At 35.0% G+C, this 23,769-nt stretch overlaps 1 protein-coding gene across 1 annotated transcript in view; it reads left to right on the forward strand.

The window, feature by feature from the left end:
* The window catches only part of Fife (regulating synaptic membrane exocytosis protein fife), an 88,194-nt gene that overhangs the window by 5,134 nt on the left and 59,291 nt on the right, over nt 1-23,769 (forward strand). The window contains exon 2 of the mRNA XM_074178198.1: nt 14,918-15,230. Coding sequence (XP_074034299.1) covers nt 14,918-15,230 — 313 coding nt within the window. The remainder of the gene's footprint in view (nt 1-14,917; nt 15,231-23,769) is intronic.

Below are 23,769 nucleotides of genomic sequence, written 5' to 3' on the forward strand. Positions count from 1 at the left end.
AAGTGACATGAACTTGTTTGTAAACGTTTTATGAATTTATTTGCAGATGATACACTATTGGGATTCTACGATACAAGCTTAGATGAAGCTATTGATAAATGAATGCCGCATTAAAGGATGTTGTAAATGAGTACCTCATGGCAAATAAATTAAAACTGAATAAAATGAAAACTAAAGGAATGATTATTACAACACAATATAAATGAAACAACCTTGATTTGAATGAAATAAATCTACAAATTGATAATGAAAACATTGAAATTGTGTCATGTATCAAATATCTTGGATTCCAGTTAGATAATTTATTACTTTTTGGCAATCATCTTGATTATATATGTAAAAAAATATCTTAAAAAGTATATTTCTTTGCAAGAATTTCTGGTAATTTATCCACCCAGTCTAAAATTATTGTGTACAATGGGATTAACCAACCTCATTTTGATAATGTGCTTCTATTATTTTCTTGTTCAATCTAAATCAAACATCACAAGTGCACAAATATGCCACAAGAAATCATACTAATTTGCATTTATGCAGAACAAATAGGAGAAGTGCCATGAATTCTTTATTTTTCAAAGGGTTTGATGCATACAATAAATTACCAAATGAAATTAAATGTAGTCCATCATTAAGTATTTTTAAAAAACAGTTATTCACATGGTATTATTCCATAATGCTAGATAGAATAATACTTGATGAGATGATATTAATAAACATTGTATTTGTATATTGTTTTCTGCTTTTTATCATTGTATTGGAGCCGCACCTATATTGCAATGTATTTTTAATAGCATATGTCGTGATTTTTCAAAATAAAAATTTTTATTTTCAATTTTGAATTATATCTACATTTTGATTTTTTTTATATAATTATTTTCAATTTCTATGTTTGTTATATGTTTTATATAATATTGTGTATCAGGATTACCTATTTCAATAAATATATTCTTTTTCTTCTTTATCACCCATCCAATTTGGTGACAAATAATGATGGTTGAAATTATATACCATGAAGTAGGTATTAACACTCAGTATAATTCAAATTACTGATATATTTGTAATTTATAACATAATTACTTAATTAGTTTGGATCTTATAAGTTACTTCATTCGTTTGGAGAGTTTTCGTAGTATTCCTCTTATATAATTTTGTAATAAAATCGAGCTACTGTGTCCAACTCCTCGTCTGGACTTTGTATCACAGAAACACTTTATTTTTTCCACTAGTACGTCATACGTCTATAAAATGAATTTATATAAAGATCACTCATCAGATAGCCTTTTCAAAAGTTTTTTATTGTATGCCTTTCTGAAAAAAACATTGTGACAAAATCATAATTCTCCATAATTATTACAGTTCACTACTTAATCCCACCCTATAATTCAGAGAGCATTCATGATAGTCATTCAATTATAATTATTCATGAGGAGTATTTGACAAAGTTTCCTAACTTTTTCTCTCTCTATGATTTTGAATACCAGAAACGTACTAATTGTTATAATAAGCTTATAAACGTTTCAACTTTTGCAGTTCACGGTTGACAAACTTTCTTCACTTTTAATGATGTTGTTTACATCCGGTAATCCCCTTCAAATTTACATGCAGAATGGGTATATTTATCATTACTCCACTTTTCAATGTATAGTTCCGATTTCATTTATAGTTCTTCTCAAATTAGATTATTTCATTACTAATTGTTGCCCGCAGCCCGGAATACAATCTTTGAACCACTATTTTCCCACTTGACGCAACGCCGTGATCCATTACGCATCGCGTCTACTGTAAGATGACGCAGAACGATACCCAGGGTTAGGGGGTGGTCTAAGCAATGAAGCGCCATCGCCGAAAACGCGACCCGAACGCAGGCGGACGCGTGAGGGCTGACGTCGTTGACGGTTGTGTTACTTTTACCAATTCCTTTATAGGTAACATAATTTGACTCATGAAACCACTGAATTTATTATCTTGAAATATTCAGGTAGGTTCTTTGTGTAGCGTGAATGAGCATCAAGAAAAGGAAACAGGATTTCCTGTTATTTGAACCCCTATGAATAGGGGTTCAAATATTTTATTGAATTTAGTCAGTTTTGAAATTGTAAGTTTCTGGTTTCTTGAAAAAATGTTGTAATTATTTGTTCAAAATGGTCAGTCATGAATCTTAATGCAACAAACCAAATTCTACGCGGGCGAAGCCGCGGGCGACAACTAGTACATTCATACATCCATCCTCACAAACTTTCGAATTGATCGTTTGTTTTAAGGTGAATGACAATGTTTCATGATGAATTTCCTCAGTTTGGACTTCCATTGTCTGATATTATATAAAATGATTTGAAATCCTTGAAAAAAATAATAATAAAAAAAGAAGAATTAAAAATGAATAGCTGAAAATAACAATTATTTTAGCAATAAACCTGAAATGCAATAAAAGTGAAAAAGAATACAGTGAAAATATAACAATTGAACAAAACATTGAAATTAAAATTAAAAAGTTGAGAGATTCCAATCCAAGTTACTTCACAACTTTCTCCGAAAGATAACTATTTATGGGTCATTCGAGAATTTTCACTTATATCTGCTTTCATTTTTCCACTTCGCAGTTTAGTGGGAGATGACCGTTTGGCAAGAGTTGGCCATTTTTCGCTTGATTATGGGTTTCCATATGTTGCGTATCTTTACAGTAGCTTGGCTGAATATATTGTTGGGCAACATGTATAAGGCTCCTTTGAATTTCTTGGGACCACTCGATATCATGATAATGGATCGAAACATGTTCTGCTATTCTTGATTTCCTGGTTTCCTCGCGCTGTGTGTGTTTCTTGTGCTCGGCAATGTAAACATTCAATGGACTCTCACAGGGTATCTGTTGAATGCAATGCTTGGCATCGTAGTCCGCGTTTGGTGGCCTGGTTTTCATTAGGCTGTTACGGATAGTGTTTTCGGATCTGAAGCAGTTTCTGATGTTGTACTTGGATCCAATTCTTCTTAAACTTTCCGATAATCCTCTGATGTAGGGAAGTGCAAGCACTGGTTGTGACGGCTTCTCTTCCATACGAGACTCCTACTGTCTTTTAGCCAAAGTCTGTTTCACCATCGTTTTGGAGGAGTCATTCCGTTGAAGATCATTTTTGATGATGTCTAGTTCCTTCCCGAGACCTTCCTTCATATTTTGGAGCCCAAAGCACGGTCTAATAGTGTCTTGATGATTCCTATTTTTGACGGTGGTAGGATTCGTGGGTATGAGTGTGTTTTTGGTAAAGAAATGTTTCCCATATAATGTCGGTTCTCTTCACCAATACATATTAGACGTATTAGTGAAGAGGACCGACACTAAGTGGAAAACATCTGTATACCAAAAACCCACTCACACGGGACACTATCTGAACAACGAATCCAACCACCATCAATCGACTGAAAGAGGAATCATCAAGAGTCTATTAGACCGTGTAGTATTAGTCTATTAGACCTTGTGTAGTATGTACGTTGTAGTATGAAGGTAGGTCTCGAACAGGAACAAAAATCATCGAAAATGATCTTCAACGGAATGGGTACTCCCAAGCGATGGTGGAACAGACTTTGGCTGAAAGACATGAATCACACAAGGAAGAGAATACGTCACAACTACTGCTTGCACTTTGCTACATCATTCCCTTGGCTTGAAAACTCTTAACTTTTAATTTTTATTGTTATTTTTTGTTCAATTGTTCTATTTTTATTTGTATTCTATTTCACCATTATTTCACTTCCGGTTTTTTGCTTGATATAATTTTTATTTTCAACTGTTCATTTTCAATTCTTCTTCTTCTTTTTCATTATTAGTTTTTTCAGGGATTTCATATCATTTTTTATAATATCAAACAACGGCAGCCCGAACCAAAGAAATTTTTCACGTTTATTTTAGTATAGATTCCCATTTCTGTCTTCAAGAAATCGAGCGAAATATTCATTTGATAGTTTATATATTATTTTCGTTAGTGTAGAAATCATTCCCATCAACAAAATAGTTTTTATCAGAAAAGAAACATGAAACAACATACACCGATACCCTTTCATTTCCAAAATGGAAACTCTATTCTGAATCAAATTATTAGATTAACAGATAATAACTTCAACAGTTATCATTATTTTTCATTACGAGACGAGTCCGAAAAATATTGTTTTTGTCGATTGGCCACAAATTGGTACAAAATTCAACTGACCCAGGAACTGAAGGTAAAGACCATATAAAACGACAGGTGATCGCTGAATGGGCGGAGCAGTTGTCAAATGACCTTAATATTCATCGAAAAATCATATTCAGCGATGAGGTCCATTTTGGTCCATTTGGTACGTGAACAAGCAAAACTGTCGAATTTAGCTTTCGATGCATCCCGGTGTGTGACTTTTGGGCTAGCGGCGTCATCGTTCCAAATTTCTTCGAGGAAGACGTTGGCCAGGCAATCAGTGTCAACGGCGAGCACTATAGGTCAAAGATTACCAACTTCTTTTGGCCGTAGGCCTATAATGGACCTACTTTGAATTTTCGCAGAATGACACCATTCCAGACTCAATAATACATCAGTGGTATGAAAAGTAACTGTGCTAGATCTGACAGCATTTCTCTCATTATGTATATTGACAATTATCTTATCAACCACATAATATACATATTCAATTTGTCTATAGAAATCATTTTCCTTCTGCATGGAAACATGCAATTGTACTCCCTTTGCCGAAATGTGAAAATCCAACTGAATTATCTCATTTGAGGCCAATTAGCAAACTGCCTATCCTATCTAAGGTGTTCGAGCGGATTCTGAAAGATGAGATTGATTCTTTTGTATACAATAATAATTTAATAACAAATGTTCAATCTAGATTTCGTAAATTCTATAGCACCACCACCACTCTTGTCAACATCATTCAAGATTTATTCAAAGCAACTGATAATAATGAAGTAACTGTCATGATACTCTTGGACTACAGTAAAGCATTCGATACATTAGACCACAATATTATGTGTAGGAAAATGTCATTCCTCGGATTTAGTGAAGGTACTGTAGATCAATTGAGAGGTTACCTCAGGAATCGGACTCAGTCAGTATGTCTGGTCAGTATGGATGGAAAGTATTCTAGTGCTTTACCTGTTGACAATGGAGTACCTCCTCAGGCATTCTGTTCTCTCTCTCTCTCTCTCTCTATATATATATATATATATATATATATATATATATATATATATATATATATACCCACATAGCAATAGATATTCCAGGTATATTTCATGAATATACATTTAAGGATATTGTATTATGCTATGAATATGCATAGCATATATATATATATATATATATATATATATATATATATATATCTTCTGGAGAATATTCCCTGGAAGTGCTCTTGGCGAACCTTTGATATATTTTAAGAATATTCCTTGGGAATATTCTTGGAATATCTTATAATATTCTTAGAATATGTAAGGTATATTCTATTAAGAATATTCCAGGAATAGAACCCGAGGAATATTCATAAAATATTCAGGATATTCTTAGTTTATTGTAGGAATATACAATAGTGAAACACCATAGACTATTCTTTAAATATATTTTATAAATATTCTAGGAATATTTGGAATATTCCAAGAATGTGATGAGTAAACGCTATTAGGCATGTATATATTGCATTTTGATTCAAGATTCACACAAGTAATAAAACACATAATATTCATAAACAAATATATTTTAAAAACAAAATACACTGAAATATTTGACATTTCAACCAATATTCAGTGAATAGAATATTCCTGAATATTGTCATATTACAAATATTAGAAATGTATTCAAATTAGGATGTTTCTACTCTCAAACGAATGTATACTAAAAATATACTAAAAAAACAACTCTGTGAATTCATCAGCACTAATTAAAAAATAATAAATATATCATTTCATTGAAAAAGAAAAAATGTATTACATCAAGAAATAGGTTAGGTTAGGTTTCTCACTTGCAAAAATAAACCCACAAATGAAGTATTTAAAATGAGTGGTATGATGGGTTCTTCAATGAATTTCACTTACTTAAAGTTATCCAAACTTTGCTCACCAAAAAAGTTTTCCTTATATTTGTTCAACAATGCATCAGCCAGTGTTTCAATAGTAATACCTGGAACAAAATGTACATTAAGGTTCATTATCACTATTTGAAAGTGGCACAATAAAACTGGAATAAAAATCAAATAGATATTTTTCGCATAGGTTACTCATGAACATTTACAACTTTTTATGACTTGGAGAGCAACTTGCATTGTCTTGTTGAAAAGTACTCATTACGTTTTCAGTTTTTGTTTGAAGGTGATTGACAATGTTTCGTGATGAATTTCACTAGTTCGGACTTCCATTGTCTACTATATAAAATGATTTGAAATCCCTGAAACAAGTAAAAAAGAATAGTTGAAAATGACAATTATATTAAGCAACAATAAACCTGAAATGAAATGATAGTGAAATAACCTACAAGTAAAAATATAATAATTGAATAAATAAAAATTAAAGGAATGCAAAAAAGAAAATAATAAAAATAAAGTGTAGAGATTCCAAGTCACGTTAGTTCACGACGTTTCGATTGTTGGTATCTACAATCGTCTTCGGGTGATGACTGTCATCACCCGAAGACGAAGACGAAGACGAAGACATCATATATATATATATATATATATATATATATATATATATATATATATATATATATATATATATATCTGACTTTCATAAAATAATTGATCATTGCACAGTCCATCACTATGCAGGTGATACTCAGTTATATTATCGATTTCCTCCAAGTAACTGGTATTTGGCAATTGAAAAAATTAACAGCGATCTACAAAAGTTACTGGATCTATCTATAGCTCATAATCTGAAATTGAATTATAAAAATGCTCAACTAATACTTTTTGACCCGAAACACAAAAAGTGGGAAATTGAAAAAAAAATGGAAATCCAACTTGGACAAGACTTACTACAAATAATTACAGAAAGCAAGAACTTGGGTTTGTGGCTAGATGCTGGTCTGAGATTTCACAAATATATACATTCACTTTGTCCTAGCTCGTATATACAGTATCTTACGTCAACTCTATCAAAGTAGAGATATTATGACTTCCAAATTGAAGTTGAAACTTTGCGAAACCCTCATATTATCTAGATTAGCATATTGCGATATAATATAAGGGCCTGCTTTGATACAAATTGGTGTAAATCGCTTACAAAAAATACAAAACAATTGCAGTTGTCTTTCTTATGGTGTGAGAAAATTCGACCATATATCCCCCAAATTCGAGGAGTTTCGAGGAGGTTGGTTACCGATTGCTAAAACCTGGCAGTTCCACCTACTCGTCAATACACATAAATTCCTCATTTACAAAAAGCCAAATTATATTCATGAAAGATATAAAACTTTCAAATCTCAGAATAATTTGAGGACACGAAACCGCCACAATTTTATTATTCAAAAACACATGACAGCCTGCTTCTTTAGTAGTTTCATTTACAACTATATCAAACAATATAACGCGCTGCCCAGTGAATTCAGACACTACTCCATATATAATTTCAAGAAAAAGTTGAAAACATATCTAAAGTCTTCTGGATAGATAATATATTCATGTTCTGCCTTACTCATATGGTTTTCTCTTTGTCTCACTTTTGTGTATGGTTTGCTATTTGCTTATTTAAGTTAAATTGATTTTTAATATTCACTTTGCAATTTATAACCTTCGTTTTTTTCTTAGTTTCACAAAGATTCATGAACTACTCACTTACCAATGTATACTAGGTAATTATTTTTATATTTCTGTACAATACATGCTATCCCCTACGTTAAATTGTAAAACAGCTTCGGCGGAAATTCGCTTTCTCATTGATTTTTGTATCTACTTCTTCTTCATAAACGATGTATGTCAATGAATAAAGTCAATTTATCATCATTATCATTATTGTCATTAATTAAATACCCTATATTTCTGATTTTGTTTCTGATTTAAATTAGTGCCAAGTGTTCATTTTGTCTTTAGTCTAATTCAAGACAAACATCAAAGTCCATTTCCAAAGTCTATGAAAAATCCAATTAGTTGCCGACTTCAATAGCGTCACTGTAAATTATAAATTTCGCTCTCAATAGAATTATGTTAAGGGGAGAAATTTATCTTCGAACTAAAGAAAACGTTTCGGAAAACTCCGTTAATTTATTGCCTACACAGCTCAATATTTGACTGCTAGAAATTTCGTTTTCATAAATTATTAGTCGGATGGCCTTAATTTATTATCCAATTTTTCTTTTTGTCTCAACTTGATGGCAGTAACAGGATTGCAAAAAGTGCTATTAAAACTTATATCTAAATGTTGCTCAGTTTTCATCTTAATCACTTCTATATAACAAGTTTCATGGAGAATTTTTAAGTTTAATATAGATCTGAGATTTGTCAAAGCTGCATACAAGTGACTGATAAATCAAGAGTAGAGTCGTATTTCGTGTAAATAGTTTATTTGTGAATTGAAAAGCGCTTTCGGCTTTTACACCATCATCAGTGCAATACCTACCAATAAGTATTAGTCGCCAATTTGCTTGGAGTTGAACTTTAAATTCTTTTTTGAATCACTTACTCGTCAAGTATATCCAAAAAGATCCTGCAGAATCAAAGTACAAAACCTTAGTAAAACACTATTCCGAGTAGACGTGAACATGAACATTACAATAAATACCCTTTTGGGTTCAACATATTAATATTTTGTTTGAAAATTATAAAAAATTTCCAGCATGCCCACTTTCTTTTCCACCTCGTACCCGTCATTGAGCCGTCATTGCAAAGCCGAAAGCCGTTTGCAATTTACAAAATGAATTATTAACACGAAATACGACTCTTTTCCTGATTTGAATATAGATCTACCTGTAAATGATATTCAAATGTATTCCTAATGTTAGCAGATATTTTATTTTCTTGTAGATTCAAAATTTGAATGCTTTTGTGAAACCTAGTTCACATAGCAAAAATAATTCATATCCTTCTGAAAAAATAATCTGTTTCTATTTTTCGATTATAACTTCGCTCAATCGCAAAACCATGTCATTTCATTTTCAAAATTTATATTCCTGCTGATCTAGTGAGTATATTTCGAAAACTGATTTGAATGAATTTCATATTATGGATTACCCAGTTGAAAATAATTTCTACTTAAAAAAGTGGTTCCTGCAGACAGTTTCAAATAGAATAACTTTTATATGAGCTAACAATTATCTCAAACTCATGAATTCAGAGACCGTAATACATGTATTGAAGGGTGATTATCACAACAAAACTGTGGTAATCCCCTTCACCAGGAGAAGAAAATTAGACAATCTAACTCCACTTTCCCTCAATGGTGAGGTTATTCTATTTGGAACGGAGGTGAAATATCTTAGCATTGTGCTTGATAAAAAACTCACCTGAAACGCTCACTTGGAAAAAGTTTTACACAAAGCCAGACTGTCCATATGGCGATGTCATTGTGGCAAAACTTGGAGTTCAGGTTCCAAACAAATCCATTGGATTTATGTATTGATTATCAGACCAATGATCAATTATGGTGCAATTGCATGGTGGCCGAAGGCTTTACAGAAAACGGCCCAGGCGGAGCTCTGTGGCTTACAGAGACAGGCTTGTCCGGCTATCAGTCGTGCCATCAGTACCACATCGTCAGCGGCCATGGAGATCCTTCCAGATCTACCTCTTTTCCACATTTTTTTGAAGAGGTAGACTAGATGGCCTGCATATAGGCTTGTGCACATTGCCAATTGCACAAATCAATTTAATGCAGAGTGTACAGATTGTTAGTTGACACTGGAAATCACAGCATTCTGGAAATAACCTCTGATTTTATGCCTCCAACTGTCAACTTCGAACTGACTTATAAAGTACTCAAGTAGACAAAACTATATCCTTCGGGAGAAGGAAATATTAAGAGCAGATAGTTGTTGGTTCACAGATGAATCAAAAACCTCTTTCGATTCTGGTGCAGGTGTTTTCAGTCGCAGACCCAGGACAGAGATATCAACCTGCATAGGAACCTATGCGACTGTATTTCAAATGTAAATTTACGCCATTGAATCCAAGATTGGAAATATCCAACCTCATACACAGGTCAATAAAAATATTCTCGAACAGTCAAACGGCATTGGAAACTCTTGGCTCCTACCAAGCAGCAACTTAATTGGTAGCAAATTGTAAAAATGACTCTCCTCGATAGGAAGACGTAACAGATTGTCTCTGGACTGGATTCCTGGCCTAGAAGGCAATGAGGCTGGACGTGGAAAGCCTTCACACCAACGTTCCGGTCGAGGAAGCACTCCAAATCATACTAGGATGCTGTGTACGAAACTGTTATTTCCAACTGAAGGACGAATTCTTTACACAAGATGAGGGACTGCCAATGTGATCGCCACTTTCACCAGTCATAGCCAACATATATATGGAGTGGTTTGAAACTCTGGCTATTGAAGAAGCCCACAAGAAACCTCGAGTCTGGTTGAGATATGTTGACGACACCTTCATAATATGGAAACATGGGAATACTGAACTAGACGTCTTTCTGAAACACATCAACAGCGTGAGACCTTCCATCACTTTCACAATGGAGAAGGAAATCCACAATGAATTGCCATTCTTAGACGTTTTGGTGAAGAGGACCGACACTAAGTGGGAAACATCTGTATACCGAAAACCCACTCATACGGGACAGTATCTGAACCACGAATCCAACCATCATCAATCGACAAAAAGAGGAATCATCAAGACTCTATTAGACCGTGCTTTTGGGCTCTGTAATACAAAGGAAGGTCTCGGGAAGGAACTAGACATCATCAAAAATGATCTTCAGCGGAATGGATACTCCAAAGCGATGGTAGAAAAGACTTTGGCTAAAGGACAGCAGGAGCCTCGCAAGGAAGAGAAGCCGTCACAACCAGTGCTTGCACTTCTCTACATCAGAGGATTATCGGAGAGGATAAGAAGAATTGGTTCCAAGTACAACATTAGAACCTGTTTCAGATCCGGTAACACTATCCGTAGCAGCCTCACGAAAACCAGGCCCCCAAACGCGGACTGCGATTCCAAGAATTGCATTTACCGGATACCCTGTGAGTGCGGAAAATCCTATATTGGTGAAACCAAGAGGCCATTGAATGTTCGCATTGCCGAGCACAAGAAGCACACACAGCGAGAAGAAACCAGCAAATCAGGAATAGCAGACCATGTATGGACCCATCAACACAACATCGAGTGGTCCCAAGCTGAGATCTTGCATAGGGAGGAACATTGGTTCAGGAGAAAATTTAAGAAAGCCGCATACATGTTGTCCAACAACGTATTCAGCCAGGCCAGCGTAGATATACGAAACATATGGAAACCCATCATCAAACGAAAAATGACCAACTCCCGCCAAAACCGTCATCTCTCACGGAATCAGTGAAGCGGAAAATGGAAAGTAGAGAAAGTGAAAGTATTTCAACGACCTATAAAATAGTCATCTCTCGGAGGAATCAGTCCAGTCATCACCCGAAGACGATTGAAGATACCAACAATCGAAACGTCGTGAACTAACGTGACTTGGAATCTCTACACTTTTTTATTTTATTATTTTCTTCTTTCATTCCTTTAATTTTTATTTATTCAATTATTATATTTTTACTTGTAGGTTATTTCACTATCATTTCATTTCAGGTTTATTGTTGCTTAATATAATTGTTATTTTCAACTATTCTTTTTCAATTATTCTTTTTTACTTGTTTCAGGGATTTCAAATCATTTCATATAGTAGACAATGGAAGTCCGAACTAGTGAAATTCATCACGAAACATTGTCAATCACCTTCAAATAAACGTTACCAGAACCTGTCATTGGTATCGCTTTAGGTTTTGCCAAACAAAAATCGAACACCTGGATGGCAAAAAGATTTATGGACTTCTGGCAGAATCTTCCAGAATTGGCTCTCTCCTAGGCGATTATTCACCCTTCGAAGCTCTATACCAAACAGTTGCTAGACTACAGTAGGGATGAAATACGATGTCTAACAGGCCTTCTTACAGATCGCTGTCATCTGAATCATCATATGCAGAGACTCGGACTATTGAAAGACAGTGTGTGTCGCCTCTGTTTGGAAAATGATGAAACAGCAGATCACATACTTTGTGCCTGCCCCGCTGGGGACCGAATCAGGTTTTTAGAGTTCGGCAGAGCAGTACTCTCACCATCTGACCTGAAAGGCGACTCACCATACAAGCTAATCGGCTTCGTTAAGAAGCTGGGTTTATTTGATCGAGTGTGAATATATATGTGCCACAATAAACCCTTGCGGGTTGCGGTGTAGGGTCGAATAGACCCACTCACTTTGGACCTAACCTAAGCTAACATGTATTGAGAAATTGTCATTTTTTGTTTGAAATTTTCGATTCAGTATTTATAATTCACTCTTTGGAGAATGCAGGTCAGGTGGAATTTATAAAAAAAGTTTCGGAGTTTCGATTTCTCCTTTATCAACTGAATAAAGGAAGAAAGTAAATAACTAAAGCAAAGAATCTACATGAGGATATGTAGATCATGTATGGAAGTTTCTCTCAGAATACTCAGAACTCTTGAATTAGAAAACGAATTATACACATTATATATCTAGGTCATGATATTATTTGTTAAAAATGCTAGATGTGTTGCGTAAACTGGTTTTTGGCAACCGTATAGACCGATTCCCGCCTCGACCAGATATTTTTCTCTAGAGAATTTATCTGGTTGAAGCTGGAATGATTCTGCAACCGTGTTAGGAATCACACGTTAAAAGGTATGACCTCGTTAGTCCTTAGCTCGCACAAGTTTCTCAACTTCTGAGAGTTGTCGTTCGTATGGGGGCGGCAGCTGATTAACGAATAAACAGATTTTAAACAGACACATTCCACCATTTCTTTGAAATATTTCATTTCTTATTTGTATTCAATATTGAAATTCGAACATGAGATAGGTACTAACAGAAACTAACAGAAACAAATAATTCGAAGAACTGTAAGGTGAATATTGTTGACAATAGTACACTTTCACAAGTGTCAAACTGTAATATCATTTCCATGGCAACTAAGATTTAAATTGAAATATTAGGTCTTAGTTTTAGTTAATTTGCGTGAAAACTTGAATGTAATTCCGTTATTTTCATTAAAAATATTCACGCTATTTGTTTTTTTTTCATCTGGCGGCACTTCATTGTTGAAATAAAAAAAAAGATATATTGTGACTGTTAGCTGTGTGAGTTTTCGAATTTTTGAGTTGTCATAACTTTGTTATGACAACTCAAATAATAATGAATATTGTTCCATGAAATTTTGGCCACACCTATTTAGAGGCACTCTGAATCCAGTGGCGTAGTGATTTTTTCAATAAAAAATTCGCTAATCCAAAATTCCCGATTTTCGTCTAAGAAAAAATATCGTAGTATGCCCTGAAACTTTAATAAACATTTCAAATTTTGTCCCAAGGTAGACCTTTTAGTACTTGACATTTCAAAAAAAATAATAAAATCGATTTACAACTCCAAATATAACTGGAGTTTTTTCCCAACACCAAACCGTTATTTCAACACCTCGACACTTGTTTCGATCCCCAAGTGATCATCTTCAACCAAAATATTCGGATAAGTTAGTTGAAACGGAAAAAATGGGCGAAAAGAGTATAAAAATTTTCAAGAAAATGTTAGAACGCTAATTCGGGGAATACCCAAATGACCTGAAATGAAAATGAAATAATGAATGGGTTAACGATAATTGAAATTTTTATGCAATATTTCGAACCTTTGGTGTAGTTATGAATATTACTGGAGTTTCATCCCAACACCAAAAGGTTATTTCAACACGTGTTTTGATCACCAAGTGATCTTCTTCTAGAGGAAGATCAAACTGAATATACTTACAAAGTTATCTTTATTCATCTTCATTTACAGGTATCTGCGTCTTGAGTGTCTTAAATTCATTTCACAATATTGCCTCATCTACTAGTCTAAAATTAATTTTACAATATGTCCTTATGTAATAGTCAGTTAAACCTGATAATCAAAATATTATTTTAACAAGCTCTATAAAGTCAATATCAAAATATTGCCTTATCTACTGGTCATTAATTGATTTTACAATGTGTCCTTATGTAATAGGTAAATCCAATTATCAAAATATTATTTCAACAAGCTATATAGTATACCATTTGGTATTGGTCCACCATCGTTATTCATGGTATTATTATGTTTACTTATTTCTACACTCTCATAGGCATCTAGATGACTGTCGTTATTAACTTGTCTAACTAATCTTAATGAACTGAAATCAATGGAATGGTTTTGTTGCGAAATATGATGGGCGATTGCTGATTTTTCAGGTCTTCCATATTTTATGTGTGCTAAGTGTTCTTTATATCTTATTTCATATCTATATTTAATATCTATCAAAAAACTGTATGTGTGACACTGTATTGAATGTATCAATTTGATGTTGATAATCAAAACCCGGTTAGCAATTCGATTTCCTACAATAAATATGCTGTAGCAGCTGCTGCTGCATTATGGAAACCAGCACTATCGCTGCATTTTTCAAAACCATACCTACCAAGATTTTCATATTTACAATGACAAGAAAGTTGTGATTCTTACCGGCCTAGTCCTGAAAGTACGTACTTCTCGAACTCAACCGTAAGAAAGCTACTTTCCCAAAGACGATGCGTTCGGGAAGAGGCTACTTTCCAGGACGGGTGCCAAAAAACTTACATTTTTCATAATGAAAAGATAACGATTAAATCATAATGTATTGAAGAAATAGTATATAGAAATACATATTGATAACCGAACTTGATGTATGGTGTAAAACTCTCATTTGATTTCCAGTCACCAAAATGAACCCTCGGCCTTCCCTCATCCCGGACCTACAAGAGGTCACACCACCCAGCGAAGAGAAACCACCGATGGAGCCACCGCCGACGAATCAACAAACAGCTGCCACCAACGTCAACAAGCCTGAGCCCGGGAAACCGCCAAGCCGGGCGGGTGCTTGCAGGGTGTGCTTGAAGGCGTTCAAGCCAGAGGACTTCAGCAGGACGTGCGCAGAATGTACGCAGCGAGTCTGCGAGGACTGCGCCAGTTATAGCAAATTGGCGGAGAATGAAGACCCGGCCAATTGGACGTGCAGCGTGTGCAGAAGGTGAATTTCATGGTTTTCTTCTCCTATGATGGTAGAGGGCAAACATTTCTTGTTGAATAACTTACATTCGAGTTATATTTGGAACTTGAATATGTATTTTCAATATGCTCACATTAGCTTCATCTATATGTCTGTTTGTTTGTTACTCTTCTTTCCCGTTTGAATGCTCGGGTCTGTGTTTGACAGAATTATCGACATTATTGCTTGATTTATTCGCGGGCAGATAGCGCTATACGTAACCTCCTTGATATAATTCGAACTCACTTTACATGTATTTCTTCATTTGAAGAAAGTATTTTTTTTGTTAACACGCGCGTCTGCTGCCTCATTTGTAACCCTCCTTTGCGCGCTCGCTGCCTTCTTTGGACTTGGTAGCAGATTTTCAGGCTCCCTCTACGGACTTGGAAAATATCAATGGTCATTCTTCTGAACAATACACGGCTGATTGATCCCAAAGTTTTGATAAAATAAACATAGTTCAAAAAGACTAAAAACCACGCTTTTATAGCATACGAAACTAAAAAATGAAAAATAAATACAGTTAAAAAATCTAAAAAACACGCTTTTAAAGAACATCAAACTGAGAAGTTAAGAATATTTTTTTAAATAAGCTTAAATATCCGTATTATTGCGAAAAAAGCGTGGGCGCTTCGTGCCATATTTTTTGTAGATCAAGCGCTTGTCGTTTTTTTCACCATGATACTATTATTTTCCGTTCATTATTGTTTCGAACTTATTTAAGGAAATAATTTCAACTTTTTAGTTCGATGTTCTTTAAAAGCGTGTGTTTTAGTTTTTTCAAACTATATTTATTATATATTTCATCAGTTCGGACTTCAATTGTGTGATATAATATAAAATGATTTGAAATTCCTGAAGGAATATCAAAAAGATTAACCGAAAATAACAATTTTATTTGAACAAAAAAACTGAAATTACAAAGAAATAACCTAAAAACCAAACAACAACCAAAGAATAAAAACTCTGGCCATTGAAGAAGCCCACAAGAAGCCCCGAGTCTGTTTGAGATACGTAGACGACACCTTCATAATATGGAACCATGGGAATGCAGAACTAGACACTTTCCTGAAGCACATCAACAACGAACGTCCTTCCATCACTTTCACAATGGAAAAAGAAGTCCACAACGAATTGCATTTTTCAGACGTATTGGTGAAGAGGACCGACACTACATGGGGAACATCTGTATATCGAAAACCCACTCACACAGGACAGTATCTGAGCCAGAAATCCAACCACCATCAATCGACTAAGAGAGGAATCATCAAGACTCTGCTAGACCGTGCCTTCGAGCTCTGCAATACAAAGAAAGGTCTCGAAAGGGAACTAGGCATCAACAAGAACGACCTTCAACGGAATGGTTACTCTAGAGTGATGGTAGAACAGGCTTTAGCTAGAAGACAGCAAGAGCTCCACAAGGAAGAGAAGCCTCCACAACCAGTACTTGTACTTTCCTACATCAGAGGATTATCGGAAAGGATACGGAAAGGATAATTGGGTTCAAGTATAACATCAGGACCTGTTTCAGATCTGGCAACACTATTCGTAGCAGCCTCACGAAAACCAGGCCACCAAACGCGGACTGCGATTCCAAGAATTGCATTTACCGGATACCCTGCGAGTGCGGAGAGTCATGCATCGGTGAAACTAGGAGGCCATCGAAAGTTCGTATTGCTGAGCACAAGAAACACACACAGCGAGGAGAAACCAGCAAATCCGGAATAGCAGAGCATGTTTGGACTTATCAACATAATATCAAGTGGGCTCAAGCTGAAATCCACAAAGAGGAACACTGGTTTAGGAGAAATTTCAAAGAAGCCGCGTATATGTTGTTCAACAACGCATTCAGTCAAGCAAGCGTAGAGATACGTACCATATGGAAACCTCTAATCAAACGAAAAACGACCAACTCTTGCCAAACGGTCATCTCCCGCTAAAAACCAATGAAGCGGAAAGAGAGACGAGGGGATAGGTGAAAGCACTCGAATGGTCTATAAATAGTCGGATCTCGGAGGAATAAGTTCAGTTATCACCCGAAGACGATTGTGGATACTAACAATCGAAACGTCGTGACATAACTTGGTTTGAAATCTTTTAATTTTTACTTTTATTATTTTTCATTTTTTGTTGATGATAATTTTTAATTTTCAGCTTAAATTAATATTTGAATTTTCATTTTTTGGTTGTTGTTTGGTTTTTAGGTTATTTCTTTGTAATTTCAGTTTTTTGTTCAAATAAAATTGTTATTTTCGGTTAATCTTTTTGATATTTTTTCAGGAATTTCAAATCATTTTATATGATATTAGACAATGGAAGTTCGAACTGATAAAATAAGCCACGAAACATTGTCAACCACCTTCAAACAAATATATTTATTGTAATTGCAACTGAATGATGCCAAATTTCGTTTTTTTGGGCTCGCGCTGGAGTTCACTTCTGGTAATGAAAACTCGTGAAATGAGTTTGGCGATCGCTTGCTGAAGATTTCAATTCACTTGCCACTCCATTTTTTCACATTGAAAATTTGTAATTCCACCAAACTTTTTCCAGGAAAGCACACACAGTTAGTAACATAACCGTTTATGACACTTCCACAAGGACTTTTTCTTCGCTTGTTGTACGACAACACGCCATTGATCATTAATTTGAACAGGTTTTAACTTTTGAAAATTATCGTTTGGAGCCTTCCATAAATTACGTCATACGAATTTCATGATTTTCAACCCCGTACCTGTCCTTGTCACAGCTGGTCACATTTGTGGGACTCCTACCTTCCTAGTGTGATGTCACATATTTTACAATTTTCCATCTAGATACAATTATTGAATTTTATTTATTCAGCGTATGGCTTATTCACATCACAAAAGTTAACATAACAAACATAATTGTATAAAAGCATAGAAAGGAATTTGAGTTTACAAACAAACAATATTATAAAAACAAGCTTGATGAAGCTACGGCCAATTGAAAGCAGACATGGAAAGTGATAAAGAAGGTTTATAAAACCGAATCGAATAAAAATCATATTGAAAATACCACTTTTATTAAAGGAAACAGCGAAACTACAGTAAATAATGAAGAAAAATCTGATTTATTTAATGATTTTTTTACAAATATAGGATTGAATATGGCAAAAAGAATTGAAAAATATAATTTACCACAGAATTTTTTGAAAGAACCATCAGTGGGAATTACCTTATTTCTCAAACCTATTGATGGAAAGGAGGTAATAATATTAATTTCAGAACTCAAAAATAATTTTTCTCCAGGTCCAGACCGAATAACAACAACCCTCATTGAACATATCCATCCCTACATATTGAAACCATTAGTACATATAATTAACTTTTATAAAAACTCAAATATACCGCACCAATGGAAAGAATCTAGAGTCACCTCCGTCTCTAAATCTGGATATCGAAATGAAATGAATAATTATCGTCTCATTTCTGTTATAAATACTTTATCAAAATTTTTTGAAAAATCTTTCAAAAAACGACTTGTTGAATTTTTCAATAGATATCATGTACCAACTGAACGACAATTTGGTTTCATCAACAATTCCAACAAAAAAAATGACATAATAATTTTATAGATCAAACAGTTGAAGCCTTGGATAAATCATCGAAGTGCCTAGCGGTATTCATTGATTTAGCAAAGGCTTCTGATACCGTCTCACATGAGATATTAAATATATCTATTGGTGTTCCACAGGAAACAGTTTTGTGCACGATTCTGTTTCTTGTATACATTGACGCTATATCACAAATACAAAAATTCAATAGCCTTAGCATTTGTTTCGCTGATGACACGGCGCTATTATTCAGCGATGACAGTTGGCACAATATCTTCAATCGAGCTCAGGAAGCTTTACAGAAATCAAAAATCTGATTCAACAATAACCTGCTGGGTATTTATTAAAAAAGACAAAATTTATATGCTTTTGATTAAACTTTGACGACCAACCCCCTATCAACAAACTCAGAATACACATACCCACCTGCACTAAGAATATGACATGCAACTGCCCAAAAATAGAAAAAGCAACGTCCATAAAATATCTGGGCATAGTTATTGACCAACATCTGAGGTGGGAAGTAGACATTTCTCTACTTATAAAAAGTATGAGACTTCTCATGTTCAAAAAAATATATTAGTTTTATATAATTCCTTGGCAGAACCTATTCTCAGGTATTGAAAAGTGTGAAAAGGAGCATTCAATAATGCCTACAAACAGCCCAAAACTCGTTGATGAAAATTACATTCAAAAGAGCTAGACGTTTCCCAATGGAACAGCTATACAGGGAATCTAATATACTCAACATTACAACAACAGCACCACTGTTTGATATGGATGTTCTTGAATATTCAGAGATTTAGTTTTATCGATCACAAAACGACAAGATCAGTCGGAAACTTGCATAACAAAATTCCGCTCTTTAAAAAAAGTCATACACAAAGATTCATTTTCTTTTTCGGACCTAAACTATGCAACCTTCTTCCAGTACATCTGAAAAAAATGCAAAAATCAAGTAAATTCAAACCGACCCTCAAGAAACACATTCAAGAGAACCCGATGACATTCAAAATAAAAAAAATTGAAGACTCACCTCAAAATCTTACATCGCCGATCGCTACCCCTTCCTCTGCATTATCACCATCATTATGATTACCAGTTTTTTATTATAATTTCTATTTTCTAAATTTATATTATTCTTTGTATTTTTTGTTTACGATTACATTTTTATTCTTTACCACTGCTATTATATGCAGATAATAATGTTATTATAGAAGTTGAATACTTCTTCAAGTGGGGTAGAAAAAGCACAAAATAGGCGACATACGTTCAGGTGTATTCTACCCCACTTTGAAAAAAGCAAGATTATTATTGTATAAAGGTGTATACAATAATGTATCGTATTGTAATTGAATACATTTATTTTAGAGTGTATCCGGTAAAATCATACGAATTCACCTTTAATTTAACTTATTTCAATTCCGTTTTGTACACATCGTACGATTCCAATGTACGAGTATTTTTCCGGAGCTGAATAAAAAAACATCTAAGTCACGAGGGGTCACCAGTGTAGACCCTCAGTGGGCAGTCTTCAACGATGTAGCTGTTTGTTTGCATATCATCTCCACAGTCGCACCTGGGGGAAAGGTTTTTACCCCATTTAAAAAGTGAGTCAGCGCATCTTCCGTATTTGATTCTAATTCTATTCATGGTTGACCATGTTTTGTGGGGTAGGTCAATTTCATGTGGTTTGCTGGATATACAAGGCATATTGTGGTAGGCTGGTGGACCATTGACCTCCCATTCTTCTCGCCAGCAGGCAGTTATGTCAAAACCGGCATCATGCAGAGACTTTCCAGTTCTGGAAAGGGGATACCTTGAGTTTGAATTATGTTTTAATGAACATCAAATCAAACATATCAAGAAAGTAACGAAACGAAAAATTATAATAATTAAATTTCGAACTGATTCATCCTGAGTCCATAAACATTGAACCCACTCCTTTACATTATTTATAACTGGCATAGCAGCCAGTTCGTTCTCGTTTGGGTTGCTACTATCAGGACCATTCGTTATGTCAACATCGTCATCGTCATCATCCGAGCAAAGAATTACTCTGGCACGTCTAGCAGAAATTCTTTGAAGACGATCCTTCGCGATGGGTAAAACTACTGTTGTAATTGCTTATGTCGATTAGTGACCTTTTATGATGCAAAATAATGAACGCAGATGCCACATGATCACTTAAACAAGTATGCCTCCGCACTTGGGCAATAGCTACCATACGGAACTTGCTTCACGTTCCGCGATCCAAAGCTTGCTGAAGTACTAGTGGAGCAAATTCAGCTTCGGAGTCATCTTTTTCTCTGGGTACATACCCGATTCACGTCCGGTTATAGCTTGCCGCCCACTTGTCGGCGCAGCACACGTGCTGTTTGTTCGAATGTAGAAAAAAATAGTCACAAAAATGAATGTTGTAGGTCCATCCCATTAATCAAAAGAGGGCAAATCTGGAAGAGTTTCATCTTTTCAACGATCTGAAAGAAGACGAGGAGAGATTTCTCCAGTATTTCTGAATGACTCTAGGCAAATTTTCAGAACTTCTGGATATTCTAGAGCCTGCCTTCACAAGCAATTCAATTTTTCCTCGTCCACTTCCATAGGTACCCTCTGACACTCTGCTGGCAAGTGACGGAATAGCAAAATAGAGAGACAAAAACTTCCCCGGGCACGTTTGGAAAAGTTGATGCTGGCAAGCGCTGTCCGGCGACGCGCTCACTTGGCCTGTCCTTTACAGCCCGTACCATTATTTGCCAGGCAGGATCGGAGAGCTGGAATCCTTTCCGGCGGCAGATGTTCTTGGCTGTGCCGTGCCGGGCTAGTTGGCGGTTGTCCATTCAATTTCGATGTTCCAATCCTATCCGTATTTTGACGGGACCGGCCGTGCTGTGCTGTGCCGGACAAATGGGGGACAAGCTTAATTGAAACAGATGGTAGTTAAAAATCCTCTCGTAATAGTTTCCAAAGGCAAGATCGTAGCACACCACAACATAAGACAACCTCGCATTTCATTATTTGTAATAAATATTGTGATTCACGTACATGATTTGGGTACCAAGTCGAATCACGTTTCAATTCCTCAGCATGTTTAATATTCACTCTAGTATCTGTTGACCCAATGGATTCGGAAACCACAGAAAAATCATCAGTGACCAATTGGCTCCAAATAATAGCCAGCACAAGTTTTGTTCATTTAACGAAGTTTTGTTTATTTAACGTCAAATCAGTGGTTTCATTACTGCAAATGTTTTTGAGTTTTTCGTTGATTATTCAAAGTTCGTATTTTAACCATTGGATTATAATTGATTTTGAATTGTCACACTTTGTCGACCCTCTCCCTTCCCTTAACGTGTGACGTAATTTATGGATGGCCCCTTTGTGAGGCAACCAAAAACACATATTAACGTTACAACCAGATTTAATTCATTTCATAAAGTGTAAAACAAATCCTGTATATATATATAGTGTGCGTCACCGAATACGAAACCGATCGACTAAACTAAAATTCCATAACAGTAGGTACTAAATTCTCAAAAATATTATTGTAGTAAAACAAAAATATTGTTTACAGGATGTAAGTCTATATATTTCATCTTCTTCTGTTTGAATCTCACACACATAAATCGTAGTATAGTTTCCGTACGCCACTGTAAGGGACAGATTAAGGCAAAAACGTCACAGTAATCAGTGAGAATTCAGTGCCCACTATTTTTTTTTTCAATTATATAGTATATAAGTCTTTTCGAAACAATTATTTTCATATGAACATTCAATCACACTAAAATCCCTGTTTCCTATTCAGTGTGTACTTTCGCGGCCAACATTTTCAGTGTTACTATCTTCATTCGGGTTTGAAGGCCGACTTAGTTTGCAACTGCATCATGTTTCGCTAACGCAAGTGACTCACAAGCCAGCCACTCGTGCTGGCGAAACATCAGGATGCAGTTTCAAACTACTTTTAATTATCTACGCTTTCCTTTTTTCACCTCACCGATTTAGCGGGAGATGATTGTTTGGCGGGAGTTGGCCATTTTTCGCTTGATTATGAGTTTCCATATGTTGCGTATCTCTACGCTAGCTTGGCTGAATACAATGTTGAATAACAACATGTATGCGACTTCTTTGAATTTTATCATAAACCAATGTGACTTCATCTGTATGATTTCAGCTTGAGACCACTCGATATTATGTAAATCAAAAGCCTGTTGGCGAGTTGTGAACTATGAGAGGAACAAAAATAAACTCAACCAATTAGATATGGAAATAACCCCAGATGATTTCAATAACTTTCTATAGGAATAGCAGAAAATATAATTAACTCTTTACCGCAAATATCAGACTCTGAATTACTTCAATTCAAAAAATTTTCGGCTCCCTCGAAGTAATTTTTTTCACACCAGTTACATCTCAAGAAGTACTGGATACTGTAAACTCTTTGAAAAATTCATAATGCACACATTTTTACAATCTAAACAGTAGAATATTAAAAGATACCATTGACATAATATTACTACCATTAACAGAGCTCATCAACTTAATTTTATTCACTGGTGTGTTTCTGGATGTATTCAATTATGCAAAAGTTATGCCAATTCATAAGAAGGGTGACAAAGCACTTCCTGATAACTATCGTCCGATTTCGATAATTTGTATATTTTCAAAGATTCTCGAAAAGATAATCAAACAGAAGTTGGCAGCTTATTTTGAGATAAATAACTACTTCCATGATTCTCAATTTGGTTTTCGAACAAACAACTCGACTACTCGTGCAGTGATGAGTGTTGTAAGAGATATATTTGAGGCGATGGACAAAGGACATCATGCATCAGTAATCCTATGTGATTTGTCGAAAGCTTTCGACTGTGTCTCTCATGATATCATTTTTCAGAAGCTGAGTTATTATGGACTGAGAGGAGTTACTCTAAAGATTTTTGAATCTCA

Source organism: Leptinotarsa decemlineata, unplaced genomic scaffold, assembly GCF_025532065.1.
Source record: "Leptinotarsa decemlineata unplaced genomic scaffold, Ldec_3_MD MMD2_tig00003736_RagTag_RagTag, whole genome shotgun sequence".
Classification (NCBI taxonomy): Eukaryota; Metazoa; Arthropoda; class Insecta; order Coleoptera; family Chrysomelidae; genus Leptinotarsa; species Leptinotarsa decemlineata.